Below are 15,996 nucleotides of genomic sequence, written 5' to 3'. Positions count from 1 at the left end.
TTTTTTTTTTTTGTTAATCCCGCGACCCTTCCCCTATTAACGTGGGAGTAATATCTGAGCGGAGGTGATTTGCCTCAACGTGTCCATATTTATCAGAGTTACGGGCCGAGTGGGGGAACGGCCTTTGTTACAGGCATGTAGACAGATACACCTGCTCGCTTTCACATGCGCACATTTATATGCTTGCATATATGTCGGTCCCTCCCCTGGCCTGTTGCTAATATTGCATGTGCGAGACGGGGGTGTAGCCGTAGAAGTAGTTAGACACGTGGACGTTTTTGTTCTTCCTGTGGTACCAGTTGATGTAAGGCAAATTCCACCCCTCGAACTCATCGTCATAGTTGCGTCGATCACGCAGCGTATAATAGCGGCACATCCGTATGTACTCGAAACGAGTTCGCCTTGCCTTCATGCGGGAAAATTGATAGTAGTGCACTTTAGCAATTTTATAATTCATGGCTTTTAGTAAATCCATTTGCAATAAGGTCTCCGCCGTTAGGTCAATCGTTCTAATGTAGTACTGGTGATATGAGAAGCACATCCATACCAGCTTTTTATTTTTCTCCAATATGTCTAATGGGATCCCACCTTTATTTCCATTCTTAACATGTGGTATGCGCAGTTTTATTAAATGCCATGAAACCTTCTGAACAAATTTCCTGTCCTTCCTTTTTGAATATTCTTCATCTGCATACAGACTCTGCAATTTCTTTAATACCCTCTTCACACCCTTGGGCAAATTATCATACAGCCTTCTTTTTTTGTACCTTAAATAGGTTCTCACGATGGTTATCATTTGGAGTACCTTTTTGTTTTCTTTCTCTAACAAGAGTATTTTCTCCTCATCTTTCAATTCCTCGTGCAATTGCAGAAGGAGTTTGTGCATCACAAACCAGTTAATGTGATTTTCCCCCAGGACCAAATATCCGTAGAGCAGCTTTATACAATCTGTTGCTGATAGGGGAGCTTTGAATATTATTTGCTCAATTTCATTTTCCCACATCGCTTTCTCATTTGTGGTGAACATATCTGCACTGAAGTCTCGCTGGCCCAGTTGCCCCATCTGAGAGCCATAAAATATTGAAGAGTTCACTTTGCAAAGGGAATCATTATCCATCCTGGACAGCAACGTAAGGTAAAGGAACGAATGCACCGAAAGGTATGGACTCAAATGAGGGGCATCCCTAAGTGACCTTACGATAGTATCCAATAGTATATGATTTTTAAATTTTTGAATATACAGACTTTTCAACATGAGTACAATTTCGTCATCGCTGATTATGAGGGGACTTCCCGGAGGCGCTGCCTGCACGTAACATTTGTTTAGTACACAAAACAGCCGATCGAATAATTCATCATTCATGGCGTTCACATAATTGTACACTTGAAGCGTGGTTAAAATGGTGGCCTTGTCCAGGCCAATATTTGTCTCATTCGTAGGTCGGCCATCTCCATTTGCATCACTTTGGGAGTTCCCCCCATTTAGTAAATTTATAATACGCTCACTTAAGTGAGACACAATGTTGAAGTCTTGAATTTGTTTATAAAAAAGGGACATCATGTAGGTTAAGATGTTCTTCAATTGTTCTTCCATTTGAAGTGGCCTGACCTTCACATTTGCCCCTCCCTTTCCCTCTTCACTCAGAATGCCCTTTAAGTAGGCATGCAAATGGTAGTCCATTTTATTTGTCTTTATGTATTTATTTATCACGTCGTATAAATCCTTTTCACACTTGAAAAAGGTACTCCACCTTTTGCTTAATTTGAACAAATCGTTTTCTCCATTTCGTTGGATACTCACATCAATAGAACTGGGGCTAATCCCGTATTCGTGTTCCATATGCTGGGTGATTTCTTCCGTGGGGGAGAGACTACTGCCGATGCGGCATGCTGACTTGGCTCCTTCGGTTGACTGCTTGTTCGCTTCTCCACCCATGGAACTGTTACCAAAATGTCTTCTAACTACGCAGTACAAGTGCTTCTTTCCATCCACCCAGCACTTGGCGTGGAACACACGCTTGCCGGTCCGCAGCGCCCACCGCTGCAACATTCTACTGCGGTAGGGGGCTAGCATGGTCTACGTGAAGAAGTTCACATGCGGTAACTGGCATAGGACACTTCTCATAGGGTACACCCCGCAGGATAATCACGCCCGAGGCGCGGCAATCCCTGCGCAGAAACACTTATGGAGATGCTCCCCTACGCCTGCTCACACCTTTACCACCTCTTCTTGTTAATCATCTTGCTCACGCATCATACACATGCTTTTTTTTTTTTTTTTTTTTTTCCTTGTCGTCAGTATATTCTGTCACCCTGTCGTAAAGTTATTCACACGTGCTCCTGTTCAGCGTAGCCCCGATCGGGTTCTTCTCTCACACCCTCTTCCAACTGTGTGACAGTTTTTTTTTTTTTTTTTTTTTGGCGAACCGATTAGCCACTCAGCGCAGAATGTGTTAATGACGTGTTGCTACAAATCGGTTCGCGTCACACCAAACATGTCAAACTGAGCACGTGGCACATCACCATTTCGTTTTTTTTTTTTTTTTTTTTTTCTTTTTTGTTTCTTCTTCACTACCCTATTTGAAGGAGCATGTTGAACCTGCAGAGAGTAACATTTTTTTCGTGATTCTCCGAGTGTGGTCCTCCAAACTGCGCGCGTTTGAACAGTGTATTGGTAGGTGTAAGCGCAGGTACCATAGAAAAACGCATCATGGAAAAAAAAAAAAAAAAATTCAGAGAACGCAATCAGAAACCCCGCATCTGGAATACACACTTAGAAACACCGGGGCAGTGATGTGCAGAGCGAACACCATGACAGAGCAAAATGAACGACTTCGAAGATAACGACTCGAAGCCCTCCACCGAGCTACAAAGAAATGTGCACAACGCCCTAGTTGTGTTCGGGCTCATCGCAGAAATGATCCTCGTGGACAACCACCTCCTCGAGTCGGTCAGCATAAATGACATCTACAAAAGTGTGTACTGTGTACTCAGGGGGAGGTATGAATCGATACTGGAGGCGCATGTACCTCTCGAGGAGGGCAGCGATTACGTCACCCTGGTGGGACATTCACCTGAGGGGAAGGTCCGAAAGGCCTTGTTAAAGGAACCAAAGCTGGAGAAGCAAGCACACAGGCCAAAGTACACCAAAAGTGGGGAGACGACAGCAGCAGATGAAGCACTGCCCCTGGCCGAACAGATCAAATTAAAATTTTCGAAAATATTTCTAAGCCCAATCAAGAAGAAGACAAAACTTCCTTACACCGATAAACTGAGTAACATTAAATATGCCATAGCAGGGTGCATATACATGCATGGGAAGATATGGGGCAAAAATGTGTCCCTAAGAAATGTGTTGAATGCAATTGATTTTAACCTCTTTTTGTTAAACAACGGGTTCTACACAGTTAAATATGGTACATCTAAAAAAGATGCAGAACAACTATCCGATAGTATAAACCAATTTGAACCCACTAGCAAGGAAAACATCTATTATGAGAAGGAACAAAGTCTGAAGATGGAAAAAGTGAGTCTACGGGCCTTATCCTTTAAACTCACGAGCAGCATTTCAAAATATGCCCTACTCTACGAATTGATGTTTATTACTAGGTCACCCTACATTGTGAATAAATTGCTCATTTCAGTTTTTAATGATGTCCTTTGCATTCCAGACATAGGAAGTAGATTTGACGACACTGCCATTATCATTTCGTGCATGTTATTTGTTAATCATTTTCTTTACCATATAAATCGACACGATCAGTTGAGTTCCCCTCATTTGGAACAAATAAAAAAGAAGTATCTTTCTCAAGTGGAAAAAATTGTGAATATATTTCTCCTCCTGAACAAAGCGAACCCAAAATCGGATATGAAGGATGTTATTTTACTTACGAAGGAGATTGTGCACTTGTACTCTGTGACATATTGAGGAACGTTTGTCTAGAGTCGTTCGAAAGGGTCAATGGAAGGATCAACAATGGGGTTGGTTTTGCTACTCCACTGAAATGCTTCATTCGTCAGTACACTCCTGGTGGTGAATACGATTGCGGGGAGTTTTTTTCCTCCGCATGGAGCATTTATGGCCTTTTTTTTTTTTTTTTTTTTTTTTGTGTTTCGAGCAAAGCGTACTTTTCAAAGGGGCCCGCCGTAGTGGCCGCATAGTTGGACTTTCCCTTTTTTTTTTTTTTTTTTTTTTTTTTTAGTGCCCGATTGTTCTCTTATTTGCACACTTGCAGCATTTTTGCGGCATCAATTGTGCACTTTTTCATTTGCCAATTTGTTATATTCCCAATTTGCTTCTTTTTTTTTTTTTTTTTTTTTTCGTGACGTGCGCTGCGCTAAGCGTATTTAGACAGGAACCCTGTGCTCATGCGGGCGCGCGCAGAATTGCGTGTTAAGGGCGAATTCCTTTGGAGCGTTCCTAGCATCACCCAGCAGAGCCTTTGCACCCTACACTCGTAACAGTACTGCCATACGATGGGGGCTTCCTATGCGGATATTCGCCCCCAACTTAATGCACCCTGCTCGAACACTTACCTAGGAAGAGGGTAAAAAGTACCCTCCAAAGGATGCCCATTTTATCACGGTCAGTTAATTGCATCATTTCCAATTTAGCCGTCAATACGAATCAAGCTGTCCAACAAACAAAAAAAAAAAAAGGCACTTTGTTCAGATGGAAATGCGAGAAGGGGCTAATCGGATGAAGAAAATATTTACACCACCCCGTAAAGGCAGAGCATCCATTCGGTCTATAAAGTGCCCTTGTCACGGAAAAGCGCATCAAAAATTTAATACATTTTAATGTACCTTCCTCATCTTTCCTAATGATTCACATAACAAACGAGTATACCTTCCTTGTCCCGATGTTGCGCCCTGCAAAGTATAACCACTGCGTGGGAGATAATTGTCCGCTTGTCTGAGCATATATACACACTCCCTATATAGGTACACGCCTGTGTGCAGAGATGCACCTAAGAAAGCAATCGCTCTCCTACCTGATCCCTGTCGAGCCCACGTGGTCTGCACATGTGAGTAGTCTTCTAATGCCACTAAAGATGAATAAACCAAAGTGTGTCAAAAATGGAATTTCAAGTGAACGGGACAAGGTAACTTCCGCGAAGGACGGAGACGATGACGAGAATAGTGATGACTCGGATAAACAAATTGTTGTCGTCAACAGGTCAATTAAGTCGAAAATATTTTTAGATTCGAGCAAACCGGAAAAGGGGGATAACAACTGCACCACCTATGCGCGCAATGCCAAGGGTCCTATTAGCAAAGTGGCAACAAAAAAAAAAGCAAACTCATGTGGTGATGCCCCGCTAACGCAAATAATAAAAAAGGATAATAATAGTAATAATAACAAGACGGGTAACCTTATCAAGATCGCTTTTACCTCTTCCCAATTTAGAGTTGTGCAGAGCGGCCATTCCACGGCTACACCTAAGCATCAGAAAATTGTGCACAAATGCAAACAGAAAAACAACATACGAGGATCCCCCCATGGAAAGAGAGAATGTGTAGATCATGGGTTCTTCAACGAACTCATGCATAGCACCTGCGTAAATAAGACGGAAGCCATTAATGATACGGTGCGTGGTTATCCTAGTGGGGGGGCCTCAAATGAAGCAACACACGAAAGGGACCTGTATGATGCGAAGATGAAAACAGTCGGTAAAATCGGCAAAGACACCCATTTTGATAACGTGAATGAGGAAACTCACTTGGATTATCTTCCTCCATACCATGAAAGGATGTATCCTTTGCAGGAACGACAAGGGCATTCTGCTCAACACAATAAAGTGGAATATCATCCCTGGGTAGGCGATACCCCTCATGCAGCAGCAAACCCAAGTGCCCATTTCTCACTGGTGGGTGAAGAGGTGGAAGAACAAGGAGAAGAAGAAGACGCTTCTATGTGCTATCCGAATGACGAAGCCACCTCGCCTGTTATCAAATATGACCAATTTGAGCTGTACGAAATAGACAGGGAACTCGAAAAAATTACAGAGGAAGAAAATAACATACAAGAAAAGCTAATTTATTTGGCTAACCAAGAGCTCGACATTGTTATCAAGATGAAGCAAATGCGGGCCGCCAGGCTGCTCAGTCAGAAGGACGGACAATCAGTCGAATGGGATAGGAGCAGTCACAATGCGGATAAGGGGTAGGCTGTGTAAACTTGCGCAGAAACCGAACGGAGACGAAGTAAGGGGCGATCTATCAATGCAGCAATAAATGACCCCAACTGGTTGCACACACGGGGAAAATGCTACAAATACTACAGTGCCATTTTTTTTTTTTTTTTTTTCATTTTTAAAACTGTATAGGCGCGACTTATGTGCCATTTCTTGCCTTACTTTCTCGCTTATGTAATTTTTTTTTTTTTTTTTTAAATTCCTGTCCCGTTTGAACTGCACGATAGTAGTCGCAACCGTACCCACACTGTCGTGGGCAATTTTTGGATGTTGTTCAAAATTTGTGTATTTTTATAACGCCTTGTTTTTGGGGGGGTGGAAAGCCTGGACGGATGCAGCCACCACTTGGAACATCTTTTTGCTGTGCCTGCAACTATCTCATGGAATTGCGGCGGTAACAAAGATGTATTATATATTGGTGTACTACACGTGACGTGCTTTCCTCTACTTGCGAATCATCACGCACTACATTAAGCGAATTGGGAAAATCCGTTGCAAAAAAAAATAAATAAAATAAAATAGCCCCACGTAATACACTGCATTTAATCAGCTCCGGAGCTACTACATGTTGCTTTTTTAACCTATATTTGTTCTTTCCTGGGGGTTGCTTGCACCCATTGATGCCTCTTTTCCATGGCTTCGATTAAAAAGGACAACAAAAACTAGTTCTTTCACAACTAGAAGGGAACCAAAGGATGGCCACATTTCTTGCAAGTTAATTTGCTTTACTTTTTGCGCAAAAATGCATATGTAAACGCATGCACGGTACATATGTATAAATTTTTTTTTTTTTTTTTTTTTTTTTTTTTCCTGTATTGGCTAGCCCGCCCTTTTTTGACGGAAAGTGCCGCCCTAAAGTGGGCCATTATGAGGCAACAACATCCGCGTCGTATACTGCATATGTATATAATGTACACGTATGCACTGTGCATTTGCTGCTAGCCTTTTTTAATTGACACTTCATGAGAAATGCTTCACCGCGTTCGTTGGTTTGCTACATGGGCAAAGGAACGAATATGTTACCGGCTGGCATGGGCGAGCACATAATAAAATGCAACAGTTTATGCACATACAAAGGTCCGTTCATGTGCTTACATATATATGCTGACTTAACATAATCATACCTACGAAACCCCATGCAAGTGTACACAATTTTCATGCTTGCTCTCCTCCTAAACAAGTTTTCACTTGACCCAGGGGTTTCAGTTGGCACAACTCAGCACGCCTATCAAGTATGTGCCCTCGATGCTGTTCTGCCATTTCGCGCGTGATTTAAATGGAACTTATTTGTGGCATTCCTCAGAAGGAACATAAAAGGCGAATGCCGCTTGTGCGAACAACATGCTAAAGGTGGAGTTGCTCAGTGTAGTACCATATGCTTAACGCATTCCATTTGTATGTAAGTACACTTTCCACTTTAAAGGAGTACTGATTGCGTATGCGCATTGGCAAGCGAACTTCCTTGTACCCCCCGTTACTAAATGTTTAAAAAAAAAAAAAAAAACCTCTCAATTTGATGACGAAAGGAATTATATAAATTGCCCATTCCGAAGGAGACAAAATATATGCCAATATTGGATGCGTATAATCTGGGGGGAAAAAAAATTCAAGTGAAAAAAAAAAAAAAAAAGGAAACAAACTTGGAAGTGAAAAATCAAATTGCACACTAGGCAAGCACAAGAGATACATTAAAAGACATTAACTCGGAAGAAGCAAAAAATGAATCACGCGCCCCCTATCCCCACCGGTTTGGAGAATATATGATTTAACCATTCGAACGATAATTATATGACAAAAAAAAAAAAAAAAAGATACATTTTTATTTCATTTTTTTGCTTCATTTGTTTGCCCCTTTTCACGCTGCCGTGTGTGTACGCTCATATTGTGTGCATACCAACGAAGGCCTATTCAAATGCTTACAAGTACCAACGCGCATACATAACAGGTACAGGCGCACGGCTCTATGCACACGACACCGGAAGATTGATTACCCGTCCGATCAGTCCACTCCACACCAGAACTGTACCTTCGAGCAGGAACAATTGGAGTTGAAACGATTGCTCTGTGTGAACTCGCAGTTTAAACAAAAGTGAGACCGTATCTTAAAAAAAAAAAAAAAAAGTTACATTTTAGAATAAGCATTTATGAAGTAACGAATAAAACGTGTGGGTGTGCCGTCCAATTTTCATCTCTTGCGTTTCGAGCACAAGGCGTGTCCGTCACATGCCTTGCGCGCGTATACGTATCTCGAGACGTTGCGCTTCCTTATATGTGTGTACGTGCCCTTCTACGACTGCACGTGCTTGTGTGTAATCCACTCCTTCCGCAAGCACAGCGTCGTCGTCTGAAGCCTACACACCGCTGGCACTACACGTTTTATCGCGCATTCCGTTTTGCACGCCTTCTTAGCACGTGCGCTTGACGCCGTGACGTTGCTTCTCCATATTGCCTCCATCTCAAATTGCCCCCCTTTTATTTATTTTTTTTTTTCTTTTAAAAGTGAGGTGTTCGTCGTTTGTCATTATTCGTCACACAGTCACGAGCCAGTAGAATGATTAGCTAGCAGGACGAAATGTATTGAGTGGCCTCAAGTAACTTTAATTTCGCGCTCCCGTGACCCCATCACGCGCATGAGCATATGCATGTGCAAGCATACATTTGCGTTTTGCACACTCGTGTATAACTGCATATGACCACACACTGAAGAAATAAAAATATCAACAAAAAAAACAATTCCTTTCCCATTTGTTTTGCGTCAAGATTCTTTCTCTTACATAAGCATATGAAACGAATAAGCTGATCAAGGTAGAAAGAGCTGTCCATTCTGTGTGACCCATCAGGTATGTCATACGAATTGTTTTTCGTTTTTGTTTTTGTTTTTGTCGCTTGCTCCTTTTATTCTTTCCACTCGTTGTTTTATTTCTTTTCGCGCCTATTCCCCTCAGTCAGGTTCAATTGGGCATGCACAGACTGCAATCAGTTGCAGTTGTGAGCGGAGAAACCAGCAGATATACACAGACGCATCGAGGCTCGAACATACTTGCCACAGAGGAGGCAAGAAACGTGTGTGGAAGCACAGATAATCTTAACAAGGCTTAGACAAACTCACAATCATAGCGACATAAAGTAACACCCAGCCACTCTATGCTGCGCGGCGACGTATATCTTCACGTTTGCTTCACGCATATGCACATATAATCTTCTACTTCTGCACAATTTTGGAAAAAAAAAAAAAAAAAAAAAAAAACATATATTTATATTTATACATATACCTACACGTGTACCATATTAAACCAATAAACAGATGCCTCATTTTATGACTCCTATAAGAGCACGGGCTGCACACAGAAAACACAACGGTCAATTCGCGCAGAACGAACAAGTACACACATATTTGTTTGTCGCATAAACTCAAGCATGGCGAAGGACAAAAGGGGCCGAATGATCTCCAATTCCTACGAATCTGATGAGGATAAATATTCCAAGCGAATCAAAAAACACCATAAGATAAATTTTGCAGAGAAGGGTCCCGACAATGGTTCATATAAAAAAAAATATTACGAAAATGATAAAAATAAACTAAATTTTAAAAAAGACCAAATGAAAAATTCAAAAGAAAATTTAAATTCATTTAGTTCCCATCATTCTGTTAGTAGCAATTCTGATTCGAACAACCTCGGCATGGACTTCTTGGGTGGATCAAGTAATACTTTAACTTCATTTGGTCGTACCACGCACTCTTCTTCATTTGTCGTCCTATATGTGCTCTACTATGCCTCAATATATTTGTTCGCGCGCTAGTCTGTTTTCTTTTTTTTTATCACATATGTGTGTCCTATCTTCTTCCTGCACCCTCTGCAGCGTCGAACAGCGAGGATGAATTTAAAATTTTGAAGGAGGAAGAAAATGAAGATAAATTTCTGGAAGAAAGGAGGCGAAAAAGAGAGGCACTAAAAGAGAGACTTAAAGATTTGGTGAGTGAGAACGAACATGGGAACGACGTGGTAAGCGGCGACTTGAAGGACCTGAGTATCCTGGGCAACGGTAACGATGCCCTACAAAGCGGTAAGGAAGATACAAGTGATAATGTAAAAAAGGAGGAAGGTGAAGACGCCTGCTCGAGTTCCAACAAGAATGACTTAGCAGAAAGTCTAAACGAGTTTCCCCCCATGCTGGACGATGTGGACCATGAGTAAGTGCTCTCCTGTGCGCACAGATGCGCAGTTATGTTGGTTCTTCCCCCGAAGAAGGAACAGAGAAAAGAGGGGGAAAAAACATGGGCAAAACATACCACATACATTTAGACTCGTCTTTTTTTATAGTGTCCATACCGGTTGTTTTCCTACATGTGTAGCAAATCGGTGCCACTTGTGTGCACCTCACTACCCCATTTATGTGTACTTTCGTGGAACCTTTATTTATTATTTTTTTTTTTCTCATTCCTCCTTTTTCACAGTGATGCGGCCTGTATATTCGAGCCAAACAAAGAAGTCATGGAGGAAACCTGTTCGTCCCTATCGTCGGACCACGAAGTGATTGAGGACAAACCGACCAAAGAGAAAAGCGAGTCTGTTAAGGAGTCCAGTGATTTATATAGTGACTTAAAAAAGAAAATTATGGAAGAGAAGGCCAAAATTAGGGCCTTTATAATTAAACAGAAGGAGCTACATGAGCGGACCAAAATGGTGAGACATTCGCTGCGCATATGTGAGGAGGCGTGTATTATATGACAAAGCCCATACCTATGAGTGCACTGACACACGCATACATGTGTGCGTCCCTTCTTTCCAATCCTCCTCCCCATGTAGAACATCGAGGAAGGACCACTTACCAATAAAAATAGGGACGACGAGACCACCAGTGAAAGATTCGTTACTAGTAAACCAGACCTAGTAGAAGAGTACGAAGAGGAAGACAACGAAAATGACGAGGTGGATATGTTCTCAAGTGTGCAGCCAAGCAAAAAGAAAAAAATTGAAAAAATTAGAATAACTAATTATTATGCATCTGACAATATTAACTTAGCGGATAACTGGAACGACTCGGAGGGATACTACAAGGTTAGCCCCTGCATGATGATGACACGGAGAGGACAGGAAAGAGAAGTGCCTGGCATCAGTGGCTGCTGTGTTATGCCACACATGTGTACATATATGTATATATATATATGTTTTTATCAGCGTTACACGGTTATACATGCCTTCTGTGTTGTCCTCCTTTCCCCGCTGAACATGCACCTCTTCAGGCCATCGTTGGTGAAGTCATTGACAACCGCTACAGCGTCGTGTGCGAACTGGTCGGTAAGGGAGTCTTCTCCAACGTTTTAAAATGTTACGACAAGGTTGGGAAAATGCCTGTGGCCATGAAAGTCATACGAGATAATGATATGATGAGAAAGGCAGCAGAGAAGGAAATATCAATTTTAAAAAAGTTAAATGAGTATGATAAGGACAACAAGAGACACATCGTTCGTTTGTTACGGAGCCTCAAGTATAAGAACCACCTCTGCTTGGTTTTCGAGTGGATGTGGGGAAACCTTAGGATAGCTCTCAAGAAGTAATGGAACGGGGGAGAGAAGCAAACGCGTTCAGCGAATTCGAGGCATTTGTACAAATCGTGCAGCTGCCTCTGTGTCACATATATACATATATATATGTATGAGTATATGCTTCTGTAGAGATAGGCACAAAAAAATAAGCGCACACACATCGTCCTTTTTCTCTATTTCAATTTTGTGTGTTTTTTTTTCCCCGCTCATCCCCTTTCGCTTCTCAGATACGGAAATGGATACGGCCTGAATGCCACAGCCGTGCACTGCTACACCAAGCAGCTCTTTATAGCCCTGAGACATATGCGCAAGTGCAGGATCATGCACGCTGATTGTAAGTGCCAAAATGAGGAAAACGGAAGGGGGCACTCTTACCATTTCGCATCAGCGTAATGAATCATTTCGCGTGTGTAGTTGAAGCCCCTTTTCCGCCCCTCCGAGGTAACTTCATTTCCGCTCTGCTTTTATTTTCCTTCCCCCCTTTTTTTGTAGTAAAACCGGACAACATACTAATCAATGAAAAGTTCAACGCACTAAAGGTATGCGATTTGGGAAGCGCAAGTGATGTATCAGAAAACGAAATTACTTCCTACCTAGTTAGTCGATTTTACAGAGCCCCGGAGATCATTCTTGGATTTCGCTACGATGCACAGATTGACGTGTGGTCAGCGGCGGCCACCGTTTTTGAGCTGGCCACAGGAAAGATCCTCTTCCCGGTAAGGAAAGCGGCCTCAAAGGCGCTGCAGTGAAAGCGCTGCGGGGAAAAGAAGGCAATAAATAGGCCGCACTAATAATAACCCTAAACAGTTGGCCGCAAATCTGGAGCCCAACCCACTGAACTGCTCACACCTCCACACCCGTGCAGGGAAAATCGAACAACCACATGATCAAGCTGATGATGGAGTACAAGGGGAAGTTCTCCCACAAAATGATAAAAGGGGGTCAGTTTTATTCTCAGCACTTTAATGAAAACCTGGACTTCATCTACGTGGACAGGGATTATTACACGAAGAAGGAAGTGGTGCGAATTATCTCTGACTTGAGGCCCACCAAAAATATAACGTGCGATTTGCTGGAGCATCAATATTGGCTGAAAGGTGAGGAGGGGAAAAACCACGTGGCTAATGAATTCTATCATGCCGACGTCCAAAACACGTGCGTCAATTTGTGTCACGAGGAAACTATATGTGCTGGGCGTGATGCACTGGATGAGTGTGTATCGCGTGGAAACCTTCGGTGTTGTTCCCAAGGGGAATATTCAAATAGATTCAGTGAAAATGGATCGATTGTTGACACCTTTTACGAGCGATGCTATGGACTAAAATGAATAGTGGGAAGTCCCACTCCGCACGAGTGAACACACAACTGAGCGAACGTAGCGGAAATACTCTATTTCAATTTTAACGTACCTTTTTATTATATTTTTTTATATTTCTTTTTTTTTTTTTTTTGCGTAGGAAATAGCCCCAAGATGCAGTTTTTAAAAAAAAAAATAAAGCAGCTAGGGGACTTGCTGGAGAAGTGCCTTATGCTGGACCCCACCAAACGGTACACGCCAGACCAGGCCTTGCAGCATCCATACTTGAGGGAGTCCATTCACTTTAACAAAAATCAAAACGAGTGAATGCGAATTGTTTCTGTATAGTAGCGTGTGTTTGGCTAGCTCCTCGATTTTCGCCGAGCAAGTCGTTACAGTGTATAACAAGTGTGTTATGAATAATACAAGCGTGCGGATGTTGATACGTTCATATTCGCCTTTCTTTTTTTTTTTTTTTTTTTTTGCTTCCCGTTTCTGCCCTTCAACTCTTATATTTTATATGTCTTAATTTTTTTGTCGAAAGAACATCAATAATGCTCGACGGATTTTTATGTCGAAATGCAATTTCGTAGATTGTCTTGAATAATGGAAATTCGTTTTTTAATTTGTGGTGCTCCAGCACACCGTACACTTCCTTGGCAGTGTGGATGCCCTGCGGAGGAGTGGGAGGAAAAGTACAGTTGGTGAGGCACAGAAGCAGGGAGAGGTGGAGGTGATTATATTTTATGTGTAACGATCGACCATTCATGAGCGTTTTTATCGCATGGCCCATTTCGCTAGTGCAGACTCTTCCTATAACGTTTAGCAGGTGCGCAAGATGCGCAGTTATACCTGAAGCTTCTGTCCGTTGAGAAGCTCCATTTCGATCTGCTCCCAGGAATCCGTTCCATTCCTTGTTGCGAACTCCCGTGCACATTTGAGGTTTCTTCCCCCAAGACATGTCGTTATGAGATCAGCCAGACCACAACTGTCTAAAAAGGTTTCCTTAAAAAAGGGGAAAGGAAAAAAAAAAATAGTTCATTCGTCATTGAGTTTGTGCTGCACAATGCTTCCTTTTCTGTCCTGTTGGAGGGGATACTATATTTTAATTTTGGGTAGTCAATCTAGGCCATGTATCCATTTGTTCACCCCCCCCTTCTGTGCACTTACATCTAGAACGTCCGGGAAAAACAACCGGGCAAACCTCTTCATTTCGTCAAGGCCAATTCTGATAATGGCTGACTTTGTGTTATAGCTGTTCCTCGATGCATCCAGAAATCCCACTCCTACAGCGACTACGTTTTTCAATGCTCCGCATGTCTGCGCATTGGGGAGGGGGAAGATGTAAAGGTGTGAAGAGTACCCTGGGAGAGATGAGCTATCGTTCAGGGGTGTTCGATAATATATAAGCTGACATCCCGCCCCCCACAGGTACGTTGTTAGCATACTACTGGCACTGCTCACCTCCACTCCAGGCTTGTCCTGGACGCAGTTTATCTTGAAGTACGTCCTATCGAAGAGCTCCTGCCAGATCCCCGCATCCTGGGCATCTTCAAAGCCGATGGTGCTTTCGCTGAAATGTTCCTTGGACAGCTCCTGCAGTGATCAAAAGGGAGGACGCTTTTTGGACTGTACGTAAAAGAACGCTTGTCCGGTTCGTGGCCAGCTGTTCAAGACATCTGCCGGTAGGGTATATATACCCCCGCGTGTATTGCTCAATTGGGACCTTCTCCACTTATCATGAGGTGGAAGTCCCTACACATCACCAACGTTAGAGGAACAGTTGGAATTCCCCCTTTTAGCGTAAGATGCACGAGAGGGAGGAGGGAAGGCCAGTATGGGACGCTTTTGCAAAGACATAAAGCGATATGCCGAGATATTTGCACATACATTCGCTATGTTGGAGCCGGACAGAGCTGCGCACCCAATTTTTAGCTTTTCCTCAATGACACTGGACAGAAGCGTGGGCTTACAGTTGTCTATCTTGATTCCCTTCATTAGACTTATCGCCTTTGCGTCTTTTTTCAGGTTCTCGTTTTTCATTATTTCGTTTAGCACGTTCTGCAAGGGACGAGGGGAGGGGGAGCGACGTGCATTACGTTCGCACTGCATGAAGGTGGACTCTCCCAAATGTAGACGCCCATAGGAGTGCACATTTCCCATTATGGATGCCACGTTGCTCCTTTTTTGTGAGTTACCTCCAGGTACTGATGAGGCACTACGAAGATGAGCAAATCGGCATCCTCAACCGCGTCCTTCAAATCCGAAGTGGCCACTACATTGTCCGGCACCTTCATCCCCTTCATGTACTTTACGTTTTCCTTTTTCGTGTTTATAATGTTGCTTAATTTCTCGTTGTCTACAATTTCTTCCTTTAAGTACATCCTAACCTGAGTGAAGTGGTAGAAAGCGGAGGGGGTGTTCTCTCACATGGGTTGTCGTTCGAATGAGACACGGGCACACTTTCATCCGTACAAACATGTAAGTGAATACTGATCTGTTTATTTATACACCGCTAGCTGGCTAGCTAATTTTTTTTTTTTTTTTTACCAGTGGGTGGAATATTTTTGACTTGTGTGTATTCTCGGCGACTATTTTTGAAACGACCGTTCCCCAACTGCCACCGCCGATGACGGAAACCTGCGAAGGGCGAGGACGGAAGCGGAGCAAAATAGAAGAAAAAGAGAGCGACAAAATTAGGCACATGTCACCGCAAAATACACTTAAGTGATAAAAAATGAACTTTTCTTTTTTTTTCGTCGAAAGTTTAATTCTTTCCTCAGTAGCATTTTCTATGGATGCTCCAACAGTTACACACAGGTGTAACCATAAACTGTGCTGTCTCTTTTTTTTTTTTTTTTTTTTTTTTTTTTTTTTTTCTTTAAGGGGCAGGTTGTTTGTGCCATTTGCCCCGACGGGCATTCTACTAACGTTTGGTTGGTTGCCGGAGAAAC

The 15,996-nt window shown here is 42.6% G+C and overlaps 5 protein-coding genes across 5 annotated transcripts in view; 3 read left to right on the top strand and 2 right to left on the bottom strand.

Moving 5' to 3' along the window:
* Positions 1–217: 217 nt before the first annotated feature.
* Positions 218–2,074, bottom strand: AK88_04258 (uncharacterized protein; the record flags this gene model as incomplete). Its single annotated transcript, XM_012481868.1, has 1 exon — positions 218–2,074. One exon carries the CDS (start codon positions 2,072–2,074, stop codon positions 218–220), a length of 1,857 nt encoding a protein of 618 aa, XP_012337291.1.
* Positions 2,075–2,824: 750 nt separating this feature from the next.
* Positions 2,825–3,928, top strand: AK88_04257 (uncharacterized protein; the record flags this gene model as incomplete). The annotated part of the gene is made up of 1 exon (XM_012481867.1): positions 2,825–3,928. One exon carries the CDS (start codon positions 2,825–2,827, stop codon positions 3,926–3,928), a length of 1,104 nt encoding a protein of 367 aa, XP_012337290.1.
* Positions 3,929–4,964: 1,036 nt separating this feature from the next.
* On the top strand, positions 4,965–6,170 carry AK88_04256 (uncharacterized protein; the record flags this gene model as incomplete). Its single annotated transcript, XM_012481866.1, has 1 exon — positions 4,965–6,170. The coding sequence occupies one exon, from the start codon at positions 4,965–4,967 to the stop codon at positions 6,168–6,170; it is 1,206 nt and encodes a 401-aa protein (XP_012337289.1).
* Positions 6,171–9,614: 3,444 nt separating this feature from the next.
* On the top strand, positions 9,615–13,369 carry AK88_04255 (CMGC/DYRK/PRP4 protein kinase; the record flags this gene model as incomplete). Its single annotated transcript, XM_012481865.1, has 9 exons — positions 9,615–9,900; positions 10,059–10,389; positions 10,654–10,882; positions 11,006–11,257; positions 11,443–11,753; positions 11,973–12,079; positions 12,238–12,461; positions 12,611–12,842; positions 13,203–13,369. 9 exons carry the CDS (start codon positions 9,615–9,617, stop codon positions 13,367–13,369), a joined length of 2,139 nt encoding a protein of 712 aa, XP_012337288.1.
* A 175-nt stretch (positions 13,370–13,544) lies between these two features.
* AK88_04254 (glycerol-3-phosphate dehydrogenase (NAD(+))) overlaps positions 13,545–15,996 on the bottom strand; it is a gene marked incomplete at both ends in the record, with an annotated part of 3,788 nt that continues 1,336 nt past the window's right edge. The window contains 7 exons of the mRNA XM_012481864.1: positions 13,545–13,715; positions 13,895–14,047; positions 14,213–14,362; positions 14,507–14,638; positions 14,933–15,103; positions 15,241–15,432; positions 15,593–15,682. Coding sequence (XP_012337287.1) covers positions 13,545–13,715; positions 13,895–14,047; positions 14,213–14,362; positions 14,507–14,638; positions 14,933–15,103; positions 15,241–15,432; positions 15,593–15,682 — 1,059 coding nt within the window. The remainder of the gene's footprint in view (positions 13,716–13,894; positions 14,048–14,212; positions 14,363–14,506; positions 14,639–14,932; positions 15,104–15,240; positions 15,433–15,592; positions 15,683–15,996) is intronic.

This window comes from Plasmodium fragile (genome assembly GCF_000956335.1).
Source record: "Plasmodium fragile strain nilgiri unplaced genomic scaffold supercont1.57, whole genome shotgun sequence".
Lineage (NCBI taxonomy): Eukaryota > Apicomplexa > Aconoidasida > Haemosporida > Plasmodiidae > Plasmodium > Plasmodium fragile.
Note: the sequence above shows the minus strand (reverse complement) of the source record. Positions and strands in the feature narration are given on the sequence as shown.